The 17,470-nt window shown below is 36.8% G+C and overlaps 1 protein-coding gene across 1 annotated transcript in view; it reads left to right on the top strand.

Moving 5' to 3' along the window:
- PTPRM (protein tyrosine phosphatase, receptor type M) overlaps positions 1-17,470 on the top strand; it is a 737,127-nt gene that overhangs the window by 484,808 nt on the left and 234,849 nt on the right. The window contains exon 14 of the mRNA XM_011366167.2: positions 17,192-17,324. Within this exon, the coding sequence (XP_011364469.1) occupies positions 17,192-17,324 (133 nt within the window). The remainder of the gene's footprint in view (positions 1-17,191; positions 17,325-17,470) is intronic.

Below are 17,470 nucleotides of genomic sequence, written 5' to 3'. Positions count from 1 at the left end.
GTTGCCCTGACCTCTGTCTTTTGGACACATCGGCCACACTCCCACCTTCAAGCTTTTGTTCCTGCTTTTCCCGTGCTTGGAATGGCCTTCCCCAGTATCCCTCACCTCCTACAGTCTGCTGAAATACACCTTGTCACTGAAGTCTACCTTGAGTACGCACCCTTCTTAACACTGCAACCTGCCATAGCACCTCCCTGATTCCTTCCACAGTCTGTCCCCTTACACTGCTACTTTCTGCTTTTTCATAGCACTATCACCTTTTATGTTTTGTTGTTATGTTTCCTACAGTCTTTCTCTCCCTCCTGGAATACAAGCCCCTGAGGGCAAGAACCTCATTTACTGTGTTCTTATATATCCCAGTCAACAAGAAGGTGGCCCAGTCGGTACACGCTAGGCAGTCAAGTCCCAAAAAATGCCCCTGAGGTTCTCATTGGAATATTATTAAATCTATACATTATTGTAACTGAAAAATATGATAAATTTCTCCATCTATTCATATCATGTCATAATATTTCTTATACTTTTTTATATAATTTAGACTTTTTTTATATAAACCTGTTTGGTCAGGTCTCACTCGAAAACATATTCCAGGTTCAGTGACATTTCACTCTCTCACGGCCACTGACCCAGCATAGACCACTGCTGAAATATTTAACTGGTCTCTGACTTACTTTCATGGCTCTCCATCAATTCATTTGCCACATGGCAGCTGGACTGAATTTTTTGAAATTGAAGTCTGATTCCATCACTCCTCTTCTTACAGCCCTCGAATAGCTCCCTACTGTGCTTAGAATAAATTCCAAACTCCATATCACAGCTTAAAAGGTCTGTACCATCCGGCCCCCGTCTTGCACTTAGTCTTCATCCCATATCACACTCTCACTCTCGGTGCTGATCTTCTTTCTGTTTCTCCAAAATACCAAACTGCATCACCACCCAGCTGTTTGTGCTTGCTATTCTCTCTTTTTCCCAATCTTCATATTACCAGCTCCTTCTCAACAGTCAAGATTCAGCACGAATGTCATTTCCTCCAAGAGCCTCCCTAGACCACCATCCCTGAAGCACAGCGGACCTGTTGGCCCCCAAGCCACCATCTGGCCCATTACTCTGCCGTTTTTTGAAGTTCCCTGATTACTTTGTATCTCCGTCCTAGAGCAGGGCTTTGTCTGTCTGTCTTGTGCCCTCTGTAGCCCCGTAGGGGCTAATATTCAAAATTATTCAAAATTATTTACCGAATGATGAACAGTTGATGACACTATCATGAGTAAATTCTGAACAAATTTTGAATAAATGCAACAATCTTTTTCAATTGGTTATTTTGCTTACTTTTGACTGTCTTTATGTTACTCAATTGCAAAATGTCTCTTCTTTATAGTAAATATTTTTTAAATGAGTAGCTCTTTCCCTTGCAAATAAAACAGACCCATGGTTTTTCAACCCATTTATAAAAATGAATTTTAATCAGCCATTTCTTTTGGCAAGAATCATAAGAAAGGTTTTGTTTTAATTTGATTGTTTTAGAGAGTGGCCCACCCCCTCACACCATCATCTGCATTATACTCCTATTCCCAGATTGCATCTGCCCACTTCTCTTCCTTCACCTGTCAGAGACAGCCAGTGGGTCCTTGAGACTCTTCATGAGCAATAAGGTGTGACAGGGCTAAATACAGATAGATGGCATTCGTCCTTTTGTGGACCCAAGGCTCTCTATTTGTAAGATGGAGCTGTAACTGAAATCACGTCTTAGCCACAATGAGTAGCTCAGACCGCTGTTTACAGTTTGAAGATGGTAGAATTGTTTCCTGAACTTTAGGTCTCGGTCAGTGGCAGGAACAGCAAATGCAGAGGTGCTGTGGTGGGAAGTAGCATGCCCAAGAATGAAGAACAGCAAAAAGGCCATCATGGCTAGAAGGATGAGCAGTCAAGTTGTGCAGGCAGATGGAGGGGAGGCAGACAGTAAGGACATTGGTCCCGATCCCAGGAGTAGTGGGAAGCAATTCAGATGTTTTCAAGAGGGGCAGGCAGGTTCAAGTTTACACTATATACTCCAGCCACACTAGAAATGTTTGAGAATGATGAAGAGGCCAAACAACTAAGGTAAGTAAAACTCTAAGAAATGAAAGACTGTCTATCAGCCTAGAAAAAAAGTTAGTGGATATGAACAGAAGAGTTAAATGCCAGGAAATTAATACAGTCTAAGTACCAGCCCTGGGTTATCAATAATCTACAACCAGCATGGAAAAGCACCTGATAGGGAATTTAAGGGACAGGTTCAAACACACCAAAGTAATACTTTGAGTGCCTTAGAGATAGAATGGTTTCATTCAGCCTCTTGCCTGAGATATCTATTATATTTATTTTGAGAGCTATTTACTGGGGTATGCATATGAATCAAAACCGACAAAGAACATAAAGGATAATAAAACTCAGCAATATTGTTTGAATCTATGGGAACTGAGATAAAATCTCACCACCTATACCTGCAGACAGTTATATTTTGTCCTTTCAAAGAATTCAGTCATTAGACTCATAAAGTATTATATTGGAGATTATTGTGTCTACTATGAAATATGTGTAGAAATATTTTATCTGCTACTACAGGAGCCATATTCTATATATCTTTATACTTTCCACAACCTAAAACTCAGCTCTTGGTATTCAAAAGGCACTCAGAGCCCAGCTACAATTTTCTGATGGAATGAATTCCTTTGTTAAAAGATAAAATTGCCTTAAAGGTGTGGACTAATTTCTATGCCACTTTAAAAAACAATAATAATAACAGAGAGGAGCTCCCAACTGTGACTGCTGTCAGGAGTAGTGGGACTCCAGGACGTACAGTGGTACCAAGTGTCACATACACTTGCAATGGTCAGCCTCCTGTTGGACACTTTTAGAAAGTGCACACAGTTCAGTTCTGATAGAAATAAAAAATACGTCTTTCAATCTTTGAAACACTTAATGTGTAGAGAGCTATGTTCTGCACCGCTCCAAGAGTATTCATAGTCCCTGCTTTGGGAGAGAAGGGTTCACTCGCTCATCCTGTCCTTGAAGAGCTCGATGTGTAAATTTGCTCTGTGTTGAGATGAGAATTCAAAGAGTATAACATGTGCTCTTTGCTCTCAAGGAAATTACATTTATCATCTTTATTAAGACCAACATAAACAGTTCAATAAATATTTCACTTCAATGAATTTACCAATATCCTGAACTATTTGTGATAAATGCGTAATGAAGTAAGTTAACATAATTCAGTTGTACTGCAAAATGTAATATCTATATGGTTCCTGAGTCATTTTCAGGGTAAGGCCTTCCGTTTGACCTTTTGAGAGAATTTTGGGTAAAATTAAAGGAAGAAAATCCTTCCTTTAGGCTTCCTTATAAGTAATAATGGCCACACTATTCGTTTAAGCTGATAAATCAGTTTATTGGAAATAGTGGCTGAATCAGAACTACCGTTTTTCAACTAGGAATCCCAGTGTTTTCAAATGCAATATCACATCTAGATGGAGGGTTAACAGTTTATATGCCCTGTCTTGGGCATTTCTTATTAAATGGTGAACAAGAGTATCGGTGTTATATATTTTGGCCATGGAGGCCAATATAGAACGTTAGTGTGTGGAGAATTTGGTTGGGATTTCTTATAAGAGTTGCCTGAAGATTCTAAAATTTCTTTTTCAGCTGGAAAGAATGTAAAGTGAGGGGAAATTTTTATTCCTCCTGCAACACCAGCTGAATGCATTTTAATGGCTTGTAGTGTCACTGGTGATTTATTGCCCTTTTTTGTTCTTTTATGTGTTATATTTGTCATTTTGCTATGGCAGTTTCATCTATAAAACAGTATAGTTACAAGAAAATGGTGAGAGGATACAGAGCTGCTGTGGGAAATTCGGTTCCTTTTTCCTTGTCATTTTTTGGAAGGAATACTGAGTCAAATGTCGAGCATTTGGTTTCAGAAATAATATATTTTAAAAGATGTGTACTGCACTGAAATAGTATTGTTTTCATTTTTACTTCATAAACTTTAGGAATTCTATGCATAAGATTTTCAATATAAAAGAATAATTTAATTTTTCAATATTCTTTTGTGTATTCTCTATCAGCACTGTGATAAAGAAAAATAAAACAATGTATTTAACTCTTTTATTTGCTTAAGGCATAGAGCTTTCTGGCTTGAAAGCATAAATTGAAATTTTATATTTTAGAAAATCTACCTTTTAATTTTGTTATTCATCTGGTACATTGTGCATGTCCAAAAAGAATGCTGAGCGTAAAATAAACCAAGATTTCAGTAAAAGATACAAAATGCTGGGAAAAAGAAAGTGCCTGCAGTTTTAAAAAAGTCTAAGATTTTTGCATGATTTTCTATTAGTGAGTTAAATTATTTTTGCCTTTTCTGTAGGCAAATATATTTGTTTTATAATAAAACTAAATTAATTTGTCCTTGCTATTAGTAAGCATGGAAAAGACCTGGATATTTTAAAAATATTTAACAAAACTGAGTGACAAATCTCTTTCGCTAAGTCCTTCTCTTTACCCGAGTGGCTAGCATGGAGCTAGACATGTAGTAGGTATTCATTGAATACTGTTGCAGTTGTGATATTTTGATTACCTTTCCTTTACTTGCTTTAGAAAAATGTAACTGCAATTCAGAATATAAGGCATCAAGATTAATTTCAACTGCTTTATGTTTAAAAGGCCGGTGAAGTCCGTTCAGAATTTGTAGCCAAGGGACTATGTTGCATTGTTGTGTGATACTTTTTTGGTTGAATTTGAACTAGTCTCTCTTGCAAATAAGTATTTTTAGAATACTGTAAAGTACTTAGTATTTGTGAGAATATTTTCAAAGTATTTATGGATGCGATCCAATATATTTAATCAGAATGGAAAGGAAGTCAGAATTTCCTGCATTATCTTAACATAGCAGGATGTTGAAAAGGGATCAGATCAAGAAAATATCAAGGATATATCTAGAATAAACAAAACTCCTTTTGAAGAAAGAATTCGTATTTTAAATACTTTACTGACTTCGTAAAAGAATCAAGGGGAAGTCACAGCCGACGAGTGAAAGGAGAGAAAAATACAGTCCTTTCAACAGAAGTACTTTATTTTATTTGCCCTTTTGACAATATCAGTGTCAGACTTTTTCATCGGTGTCTCCATCGGGCTGAGAGGGGGGCCCAAAACTTTTTAAAGGATTGACTCCTAAAATTCTAGCATGTTAAAATTACATATGTCTCTCTCCCCTCCCTACACACATGTATACTACTTACTTTTAGATTTATCATTGTTTTAATGTGACAGGATCTTGAATTTGGCTTTTAATGTCTGATTCATTCTCAAGCTATGGCTTTTCTAGCTTAGCTGTATATATTATCATATATTCTTAATCAAATGACCTTTCTCTCTCTGGAAAGGTTGTCCTAAGGGAAAAGGGAAGAGATTATTACTGAAAACAATCATTTAAAACATTATTTTTATTAAAATTCAATATGTCATGGAGTAAAATACAACATTTGCATGCTTAGTTAAAAAGGTCAAACAACAGACTTCAAAGAAATGTCAACTAGTATAGTCCACTTTGGATAAACCTCAGAGTGTGCCGATATTTGTCTCCTGTCTTCTGCCCTTTGGGGAACAAATGACCAGCTCATAGAGACAGTGAAAGCCCTCGGGTTTAGACCCCAGATGGTTTTCTAAACTACATGGCACACTTCCTAGGGCAGTTTTCAAATATGTCAGACAGGAATTTGAGCCTAATAATTATCTGCACCGGATTTTAATAGGGTGGTTCATGTGGACACCCTGCATCCCAGGGCGCATAATTTAGAAAGCATTTATTTTAGACAGAAGGTGATAAATTCAAATCCAGGCTTCTTGGGCAAATCGCTTAAATCTCAGCTTCCATGTCTGTAAAACAAGAGAATACTATTTCTTAATTTCATAGTGGGCAGTATGAGAATGAATGCAATGATATGCATATATAATGGACCTCATACAATGCTAGCCCAGGGTAAAGGCAGAGGAAATGGTGGTTGCTGATAACTTCTTCTGTAAGTTTGTTGTTGTTATTCTTTTAGAGGATTATTTTATCACCCTTAGGGCTTTCAAGAGAACTAGGTAATTAATCCGGGCCACAGAGAGGCTTGGTTTTGAGCTTCCAGGAAAACAAATGGATTTCTTGATGCTACATAGAGTGTTATTTACATGAACACCGTGTAGATGCTGTAGTCTCCAGGAGCACTGGAGCGTGAGAGGAACTTTATTATTCTATCATGTCAAGACCTGTAATGACTCCCCCAGGGATGATATTTTCCATCTGTCCATCTTTGGGATATAAACAGCAGCAGCATGACCCAGGCTGTTATCTTGCTATTGGAAGTGATGATGATGATGATGATGATAATGACGAAAAAAGTTTCAGCATTTTCAAAGACGACTGTTTTATTTGAAGCAGTAATAGCCCAAAGCAGTGTATAACCTATTCTGTGCTTCCAGTAACCCAGTATATGGAATAAAATGCCTGGCTCCCTTTGTTGTCCTGGCCATTTGGGGTTCCTTTGTCTCTCACTGTCCTTGGTTTAAATGTGGACACCTTTCTTTGTGTTTGTCCTTCAGTAACATCAATTCTCAAGAGAACCTAAGAGGATGCACTTTAATAGAACTCTATTAAGAAGAGTTATAGATGATCTCATTAAATAACTTTTTCAGACACTGGGTATGAAGTTGGAAAATATAGAGCAGTTTATAAGGCAATGAGAAGCATCAAAAGTTTTTTTCAACATGTTGTTTTCTTTTGGAAGAATAAAAACTATCTCTGAGAAACGATCTTTAGAAATAAGCCTGGCACCTGCCTTGGGCTTAATAAATGGCATCTGCTCAGCACATCTATCACTATCTCTGATGAGTTTTCTCATTGACTCTCGTAAATATCCAAGCAATACATCACTTCAACAATGTAATTGATGTACAGTTTAATATGTATAATTTACTTATTGGTATTGCTAATGATGCAATTATTAATTATAGTATATTATTAATTATAATAGTTTCTTTTTCAAGTTGAAGCTCTTAGAACACATTTGGCAGACCAATTTATGTCTGGGATTTTGCCGAGGTGCTGTCTTTTTTACTCATTTTTGACCAATTTGGTGGGTTCTTCTTCCGTGTCTTTGAATAATTTCTTTAGCTATTGGTGTATATTTATGCATAACTACACACACACACATGCACATAGGTAAAGACCATATCAGAGTAAGTCACATGTGTCTTTTAGCCAGTTTAGGGGCTTAATAAAGGGAATTTTAAGGGCTTAATAAAGGGAATAAAGTACAAATAAAGATTTGTACTTTATTTCTTCTATGAGTAATAAGGAAATTAGAAAATGATTTCAAAGCAGGTCATGATAATGATATAATCATTTTATTAAGTGAAATTATTCTTAATATTTTGAATCATATTAGCATTATTGTATTAGAAGTTTCTCCTTTTTGCTTTCTAAAGTGCCCCGGACCGTTGTAATTACTCTGCAGCAGAATTTTGGCTAGTTTAAAGACTTCTAAAACAAATTCCATATATGATCATGAAAAATGGTCTATATCCAGTTAATCATTACAAGTATTAAGTTTATAACACTTTATTCTTGACAGATACTCATTTCCTGTCTCTCCAATATGTATGTACGCAGTTAACTCTCTCATCATTGATAGATATATATTTCACTGCTTTGGTGCTGGAAATATAACATTTTGCCACTAGTATTTATTTCCATGCTATTTCTTTCTATTAATTTCATTTTATCATTGGTGAAAGTTGAGTCAGTAAATTTACTGGTAAAGACTTTTATCTGTCATCAACATATTGACAAAACTTTTCCTCTGTTCGCTGGCGGTCTCTTGGCATACTCAGTGGAACCAATGCGCAGATATTTTTCTTCTTTCTCAGTATGTTGTCTTGATGCCCATGTAAGGTCATCCAAAAATAGCTGCAGATGCCTCTCTTCTTAATAACCCCCTCACTAAATACTGGAGATCAGTGGAGGAAAGACCACAAAATAGAACCTATTGTTGTCTTTGCTTTCCACTTCTACCTTTAATCTTTCTTCTTTCCTTTTATACCTGTTGTCCGAGGTCTGAGAACTTCAGTGTAAATCAAAAAGTAATGAGTAGGCTATGAAAAGAGTGCAAATGCAAAAGACAGAAAATTTAAAAGAGATTTATTGTGAGAGATCTTTGATTCAGCAAATGTGTTTCTGCAAGTACTGTGGACACATAATAAGATACTAGGCCAGGCCATGTGAGGGCCAAAAAGTAAAACCAGTTTTTTCACAAAGAACTTATGTTGGTATGTGATCTAAGGGACTTATCAAAGTAACTGACCTCGAGGTTGAAAGTAGGAAGTTCTATGCAAGAGCGGTGAAACAAGGTGCTACAGAAGTTCAGCAAGGAAGAGAATACTTTCTGCAAAGCAATCACGAACAGTATTTGGGCAAAGGCTTTTCGGAGGGTGGGTGGCTTTTAAACCTACAAAAAGTGGGTAGAGGAATGCTGCCATGGAGAAGAGGCAGCAGAAGCAGAGCCCCTGAGAAGGGGACATATTGGATGTGTGGGAAAACCATTTCCATTTGGTTGGAACATATGTGAAGGAAGGAAAGTAGAAAGAGAGGCGTTGAGTTAGGGGGATAGAACCAGCTCATGGAAGACCTTGACTGCCTTTTGAAATAAGCATTAGGAAACTTCTAGGTGTTTTGTTTTGTATTTTAAATGAAAGAGTGACCTGATTAGCGCTGTTCTTTAGGAAGATCAGTATGGCTGCAGTATATAAAAGAGACTGGATGCAATGTCTACTTGGGAGTCAAGTACAAACAAAAGTCCAGAAGAGAAATAAACCAGGTTCATGGCAGTGGGAATGGAGAAGAGATAATGAGAGTATGGCATTTTTTGATTTTTTAGAGATTGGGCAGAGAGTTGAAAACTGACCTGTCTAATGTCATGTGACTACTCTTCAACCTAAGGATAGAAGGAATAAACTTCTTTTGTAATTTATTTCATTTTTACGTGTTGGGGGTCAAAATGTCCTTTATATACAACCGAAATTTATTTATTTGCTCTAACTTTTATTGCATACATAATACATTCTAAGCATTAAGGATACAGAGGCGGAGAAGATGTAGCTTTTCTCTGTAAGAACTTATAAGCCTATGTATGTATGTTCAAAAATACGCCTCATACATACATAGATCACACATTATTCTCTTTATAAATTCCTCCTACTTGTCTTAAGACATTTGTTTAGTCAAAGACATGTGTTAATCGCTAGACATCAAAGGCAGATAAGAAGTAGTCCTTACTCTTGAAAAGCTCAAATGAGAGACTGCCAGACCACACCCGCTGGTCGGTCTTCTCCTTAGTTAGATATATAACCTCAATTTCATTTCTCTTTTTTCATAGTCCTTCTTTTCTACCCTGCGGATCATTTGTATTTCTTTTCTTTGATTCCTTTTCAGCATCTCTACCTGGACCAGCATTTTGTGCCCTAAAAGGATTATGTGCGTGTCACTCCTTTATACATTTCAGAATCACGTTGACTATATTACTAGGCCTTTCTTTTCTGCATGTAGGTCCAGGAAGTCCTTTGTCCTCATATATTTGTCTTATTTTTCTTTCAGGATTTTATTTTTCTTATTGCATTGTTCTGTACTTTGGTTGGTTAGTTGGTTGGTTGGTTGGTTGGTTGGTTGGTTGGTTGGTTTCATTCTTTTGTTAGGTTCACCTCTTATTTAAAATCCTCAAGATGATTTTAAATAAGTCTTGTCTTCCAGAGTGTTAGCAATAATCACCTGAGTTTTCTGTATTATCGGAGCAAGTCGTGGTGCAGGGAAAAAGAATGGACTTCACAGACACATCTAGGTCCAACGTGTAGCCCCCTGATTCCTGTTTTTCTGACTTAAACAGGCTACTTATTCTGACTGTCTGCTGCCTCAGTTTCCTCATTTGTAAAATAGTATTAATTACACCGTATGATATAATATTAAATACGAGTTGTGTAAGATATCTGGCATATAAAGCAGGTCTTCCAAAAGGACAATTGGTCAGCATACTAAATTCCTTGACAGTTAAAAATGTCTTCCAATCATTAACTGTGGCTAAGCATAAAACTGAGGTTTGCCCACCAGGTTTGCCTCTTAATTGTATAAAGGGATATTTTTAAATAGTGCAGTAAAAGAAATTGGCTAACTGATAAAGTAAGATATTAATATATCAGGAGGTATTTCAAAAACAACTCAAATAAATATTTTCCCCATTTTTGCCACAGTCTGTGAAAACTTGCCTCGCAGATTTTTAGGAGCAATGGTTCTCGAATTGGATTTCTCTCCGGGCTGTGTAGGGAATCACCTAAGGTGTTACATATAGATTCCTGGGTCCTACCTCAGACCTTGGATCTGGAGTCAGTGGGGAACTCAGCCATCTGCATGTTTCAAAAACTCTCCAAATTGTTCTTAAACTCTCTATAATTAGTAAACCTCTGTTCTAGAATATACTGGACAGAATGACACAATTAACGTAAGCCTTATTTATTAAAGAGCTTCATTGTTTCAGGAAAAAATGTATGTTTACTAATGAGAGTCAAGGGATTATGTGACCCTGCTCTCTGCTAAGACCCCAGGAACCCTTGATATGTTTCTAAGGGCCACCTTTTGTGCCTGTGGCTCATTGATCTATGAAAGACATGTTACACTTCTGCATGCATTTTGCTAGATTCTGTACATTTTTTGAACATTAGAAATACTGATTCTTCCAGCAAGCACATAGAATTTATTAGGTGTACATACTTACTTTTTGATAAGATAGTGAATTACCAATTTAAGGCCACAGAAAAAGCTGAAAGGGTTTTTGCAAACAGCTACTACTTTGTTCAGGAAGCTGTAGTGATCTTTTTTCCCACAGGAATGATTTTTAAGAGCAAAACATAAGCTATACCAAGGCACAAAGTCCAAAAGAAAATTTGAGGCACAGTAGGTTTATATTTTAATGCCTTCAACATTAATTTCACACAAACTGTTGGAAATGTCTACTCTTAACTGGTGCATCCTCGAAGGCATCCACTCCCATACCCTTTATCGATTACTCACTTTATATGAAAGGTGAATACAGTAACTACCTTATTATCAGCAAACCGCTTCCTCATTTTTATTACTTGACCATGATTTGAGAAATGCAGATGGAAAAAAACAAGCCTATTTCATCAGAATAGTAACAGCACTAATAATTCTTTTGAAACTTTTAGTGCCCAGATAGTGAGTGATAAGGCTTTGATAGATTATCTTACCCACAGAGAGTTGGCCTCGTCAATAAATAGAGCATACCTGTCATGAAATTAGAACAAAAATAAAAAGGATATTAATTTTTAGAGATGATATATATCAGACAATCCAGTATCTCAGTTTTACATGAAAAATTATGTTTCTGATTATTACTTGTAAGTCATACAAGCTCTGCATGCCCTATGGCGGAAATTAGGGACAAAGAAAGAGTTATAAATTCAAAAGCATAATCAGGTTACAAATAATACATAAAGTGTGAATGTAGATTATTCTAGGAGTAGTGATTGACTTTTCACTTCCAGGAAGAAAAACAATGGTATGTAATGTAAATGAAAATCTTGGAGATGTTTCACAATTGTGTATAATGTTAAGATACAACTGTAAAAAACTAAACACAAACTGCAAAGAATTCTAATTCTCTGAGCAACAAGACATAAATGAACTGTCTCACATTAATCTTTAAAACTAGGTTGTTGCTATTTTGAGAAAAAAGAAATCTACCTCTGCAAAAGGTAAAAAATAACGACCTATGAAAATTAATTAAAGTAGATTCTCTGTTCTATAATTCATAAAAATGCTAGTACGAAGTGTCTAAGGCTTCCTTAACTGAAATTTTAGAATATCTTTCGGGACCAGTGCTCTTTGACACATACTTAGAGGAACAATACTTTTACATATTTCCATAGCTTTCATTGTATTTTCTACTTTTTTCTCCCATCTCATCTCATAAGGTTTCTTCATCAACTCAGTTTCTCTTTTAAGCAATTCCCACATTTGCTGTCCCCAAAGTGTTTCTCTTTGCCCCAAAATACCAAGGATGGTATTGTGGTATCTGGTTCGCCACTGAAACATTTTGCATGTAGCGAGAATGAAGTACTTTGTTCCTTGGATTTAGTCCAAACATTGAACCCAAATACATGTTTCCCCCAACAGGAAACCAGCCACATATTTCCATAAATGGCACCAACATCCACCCAGTCCTTCATACTCTGAGACCTGAGCTCACCTGTGTGCAGCCAGTGGGGTGCCTTCTGTGAGTCCCTTGTGTCCTTTCAGTTCCATTTGCCTGCTTAGATTAGACTTTGGAGGCTCCTAGCCTGGGTGAGGCGATAGCTTTTCCGTGGCTCTTTAAATGACCTTCCTTTCCTTTCTTCTGTGATCCTGAGTAGTCCTGCTCAGTTATTCTCAAGACACAGCTCTGTTATCCTCTGTGGCTCCTCATTTCTTAAATCTAGTACAGGCTATTCTAGCTAGTAAGCAACACCTTAAACCATAAAGCCTCAGTTATTCAAACTATCTCTTCCACTACTTTCCTACCTGCACCGAGCTCCAGACAAACTAAACGAGTATAGGATCACAGAGACCTCTTTGTGTGCCCTACCTGCCTTGGCTTATAAGGTATCCTCCCCACCCATCTATTGGAATCCTCCCTGTCCTTCAAACCCATTTGTATTGCAACCTCTGTCAAGGAGTCTTTCCTAATCTCACTCTCCACTCTTCCACAGTGGGTTCTGTAGCCCATCCATGGCACTTAGTGTGGCTTCTTGTGTTGTGCTGTGAGGGATGAGGTGTCAGTCTTTTTACTCATTTCAAATTCCCCCACAGAGCCTAGTTACAGTGCTTTGAGTATAAAAGGTATTCAGTAAGGAGCTGTTAATTTGAAGGCTGCGAAAACCAAGATTAGCTGTATCATATGAATAAGACTGCTCTAACGGGTATCCTTTCCAGGAGTGCTTCCACCACTAATTTGATCACTGATCATTTTCCGCCCACCTTTAGGATGTAACTCTGTGTAGTATCACTTTCTGCCTTTTTCTCCTACTCTTCCCCTTCATCATCCTAGTTATGAGGAGTGAATAGAGGTCCTAGAGCTCTGTGCTCCTGAATTAACCCTCAGCCCCTACCCCAACCATTACCTCTCACCATTACTATCTGCCTTAAGATTACCAAGATTCATCTCATTGTGCTCTTTTTCTCAAGAAGTCCAGGTGTCTAGTTCTCCCTTCTTCCCCTAGACCTTCTCCTCATTAACATCCTATACCACCCATTTGCTTTCTCTCTCCACCTCTCAAAACGGAGCACCCATCAACATCCAGCATACTGTGTTTGTTTATATCTGGGAAAGAATGTAACTTTTATGAGGACAGAGGTCTTCGTTTTATCTATATGGTCACTGTTGTATTCCTAAAATAGTGCCTGGCACATAGTTGATACTCAATAAACAGTTGTTGAATAAATGGACAATATTGCTGATTTCCCCCTACATTCTAGGACAGCCTAGCCCCGTTCCCCTTTAGGCGGGGTTCTCCATGGCCAATCTGCCTCCTCAGCTCTTCCTCATTTTCCTCTCCCTTCCCTTTAGGAAAGCTTTCTGTTTCCTCAAGGTGAGACAGTCCTGATGCTGTGGGCAGCAGGGTCAGTGGCTCCAAGAAGCAGTGGTATCTTTTATGGTCTTCTGGGTTTGCATCCTTGGGTCTTCCAGGAGATTTTATACAGCCGGTTCAGGAGTCAAAATTGGGCCCAAACCTCATGATATTTTTCATGTTAGATATTATATCTGAAACCTTAAATAATGCAGGCTCACTGAAATAGCACTCTTTTATTTTCTTAGTTATTAAAACAAAAAAAAACCAAAAAACTTAGAGCTGTCACTAGGAGTCAGTAGAGTTAGCATCTGTGAAGACTATGCTCCATAATTTTAGCAGCCTCTCATCTTCAATCACCTAGAGATATTTAGCTTATTCATCATCTTAATGAATATGTTTAAGCCTAGATAATGCCCACTGTTAAACACATACTTTTGAATTTATTCTCTTTAAAATGAACTAAATGTTCAGTAAACTCTAAACAGAATGCACAGTAGAAGAGAAAAAAAATGCCTTTTCACCAAGAATTAGAATTTATACCCCTTTAAAAAAAGAATAAAAGTTTATACCATTGGAAACCTGGCAAGAAAATAATAAGACCTAGGCGAAAATATTATGAAAACAACTTTTATGCCAATCAGTTTCTAAATTATAATGTTAAATTCATAGATTTGGGTGAGGAGGAAAAAGCAATCTATCATTTGCAACCACATTCTGTCACAAATTGTCTTCTGTCCGAGGATGACTGACAGCTTACAACCATGTTTCCAAAGAAACAAAGGAGAGAAGAGCATCATGTGGAAGGAGAACATAAAGATATCCATTTCAGGAAGGTCCGGAGGGCAGATCAGGTGGAAAAAGGCAGGAATGACATGTACCCAGTGTGAACCTGGAATTAATGACACACATCTTCATGAGTTTATCTCAGGGCCATGATTTATTTCATCCTAACTTGTGTCTATGTTCATGCTTCCCCTGAGTATTGCTAAACTCAGACATCCAAATCAATCCCTTCATTCAGGCACATCACAGTGATCTAGTGGCCATGCCCTGTTGCAGGCAAAGGGCAGGTAGGTGGCTCACAGACAGCGCCAGGCAGCCCTCCCCACCTTTTTTGAGTTGTTCTCCCATTTCGTATGATTGCTACCCTAATCACATTGCAACTGTGTCCTGCAGAGATAAGACATTTCATTTTCTTGACCTGCAATGTGAAATGAGTTAAAAGTAAGTGCTAAAGAATGATAATATTGAGGTGCACTGGCTGCATAGCAATACGCTTGCCTGCTTCATAAAGGGAATGAAAGGCTGCAGATTGATCTTTCTTCTTGACCCACAGATGTGTAGAGTTATTCACCAGTTCTCATAGAGCATAGGTAAAAAGCTAAAGTAAAACACAACCAGTTTCCTAGTTAACAGAAGCAGATGTATGACCATTAACAGGACAAACTTCTCTTACTGTTTACACCATATAAGTTGTGATTTTTTTATATTCAGATTTTTAAGCTATGTAAAGTTTTTCTAAATAAATTCTTTCCCAATTATTGTATTTACAGACGTAAATGTTACAAGAAAAAAACTTAGTGAATCATTTATTTTGAAAATATATTTGGATTACTTACAATCTATAACTAGTGGGATAAATGAAATTGCTCCCAGTATGGTCCCATTTGGAAGAATAAAACTAATTTGACTTTATATTTTTAAAGTACATTTTTTTAATTGGATAGAAAATCAAAATTAAAAATATTGGACCTTTTTTCAGTTTCATGAATTTGAAATATGTCATTTTTATATGGATTGCTTTCTTTTTACTTTTTATTTATATTTTTATAACACACATTTATCTTTAAATTTGCCTATCAATTTAATGTAATAATAGCCTCCAAATCAACCACTTGGTTGTATGTTCCAGTGGCATTTTGGAGTGATATTCAATAAAAGGTAATAAACATCAATGTTTTCAAAGTTTATCTGGACATCTAGTTTGAGGGATATTCATTCAAACAAAATAGATAGACATCCTTCCGATGTTATTAGAAATAAGAATAAGCTATAAAGGGTTATCCAGAAGGGTTTGTATTTAATAAAGTGTGATCTTTACATCACTACTCACATTACTATTGTCACTTTGATTGGAATTTACACACAGAGTAGAAACTCAGATGATTATGGTCCTCCACCTGCCTTGTGTTTCTCCCCTGATCTTGACTAGCTTTGCCAGTCTGATGGCCATGGCTATATTCAGGATGCAGAGGCATCCTATAAAATCTTCATATAAATACCTTTTGAAAGAAATATTGTTTATATGGTCCCAGTGGAAACAGAAGGAAAATTATAGCTTGGTATTTTATATTTCTCTAAAATGATTCATCTTAGAATAAGCCCAGTCTAGAATGCACAAGACACAATGATGGTTAAGTTTTTCAAGAACCAGATGAAGCATGAATGGAAAACCCAATGAAAGGGTAGAAAAGGCTAGTACCAACATTCAATTTTAATTACATTTTACCAACAAAAATAAGAAGAAAATTCTAAGGTGAGAAATTTGAACATACAATTTTTCTCCTTTCAGAATGATCTGTTTACTTAGTGAGGGTGACATGATGGCTCAGATGCTGAGCACTATCTTGTCATGATTAAAAAGGTAGAAGCCCTTTAAAAAATAGATGCTGTTTAGTGAATTGAACATTACCTTCCTAATATTTTTCATCCTGAACTCATTTAGCAGAGGAAATGGATATTTCATCAGACATGGATGCTACATTCCATCATATTATGCCATAAACAGGACAAACGGTGTTTTGAAAATGGGAAAGCAGTAGGGCTAAGACAGTTGCCACTGTAAGGTTCTGGTTATCTCATTTAAACAGATATTAAATATGGGTGCCAGTAGTGTGATCATCAGCTGCTTCCTACGTTGTGAATAAATTGTTTAGAAGGAGTCTTTTGCCTGCCAGATGTGACCTAGATTTAGATTTCTAAAGGCAGGTGGGGAAATCTCTATTGTGTGGAAAAAAAAAAAAACAATTGTAAAATTCATAATAAATGCGCTTATCTCATGTTTCCAGGTGTTTAGGCTAATATGTTATGGAATTACTGCTTCATTTATGAAAAATAATTGAGGAAAGTGTTCCAGCAAATCAAATTTGGATAAAGGCTTAGGATAGTCATTGTGTTGTTAGCAAGTTTTTAAATGGCAAAAAGAGCTGAGAGGCAATAAAGATGATAAAAATATTTTAAAAACTGAGATGAGACTCTTATAAAAGGGTCAGTTGCGAGTGTGCTATCCAACTTAACGTTATGATTTAATAAAATATTGAAGAACAATGTGAAAAACTATACTCCTTTAAGTGCATATGAAAGGTGTTAAAAAAGCCAAAGTTGGTCTGTCTGCAGGCTCTGATAAGTCTTATTACTCTGTTACATGCAGTAATTTTTTTTAAAATGTAACATCTTTATTCTCTCTTACCCACCCTCTCTCTTTTTCATTCTCTTTCTTCTTTAGGAGCTGCCACTCCAAAACCTGTCCCAGAACCTGAAAAACAAACAGACCATACAGTTAAAATCGCTGGAGTCATTGCTGGCATCTTGCTGTTTGTTATTATATTTCTTGGAGTTGTGTTGGTGATGAAGAAAAGGTGAGCTCCTCGCTATTGCCAAAGATGTGGTTCTACCCCATTGTTGCCAGGTTGCTTCATGTGTGTGACAACATTCAGTTATTGAATTGGCTTTGATAACCAAGACACATCTGTTACTCTGGTCGTTGATAGTTTTCATCATATTG

The sequence above is a fragment of the Pteropus vampyrus genome, unplaced genomic scaffold (assembly GCF_000151845.1).
Source record: "Pteropus vampyrus isolate Shadow unplaced genomic scaffold, Pvam_2.0 Scaffold122, whole genome shotgun sequence".
Classification (NCBI taxonomy): Eukaryota; Metazoa; Chordata; class Mammalia; order Chiroptera; family Pteropodidae; genus Pteropus; species Pteropus vampyrus.
This window is presented reverse-complemented; position numbering and strand designations above follow the sequence as displayed.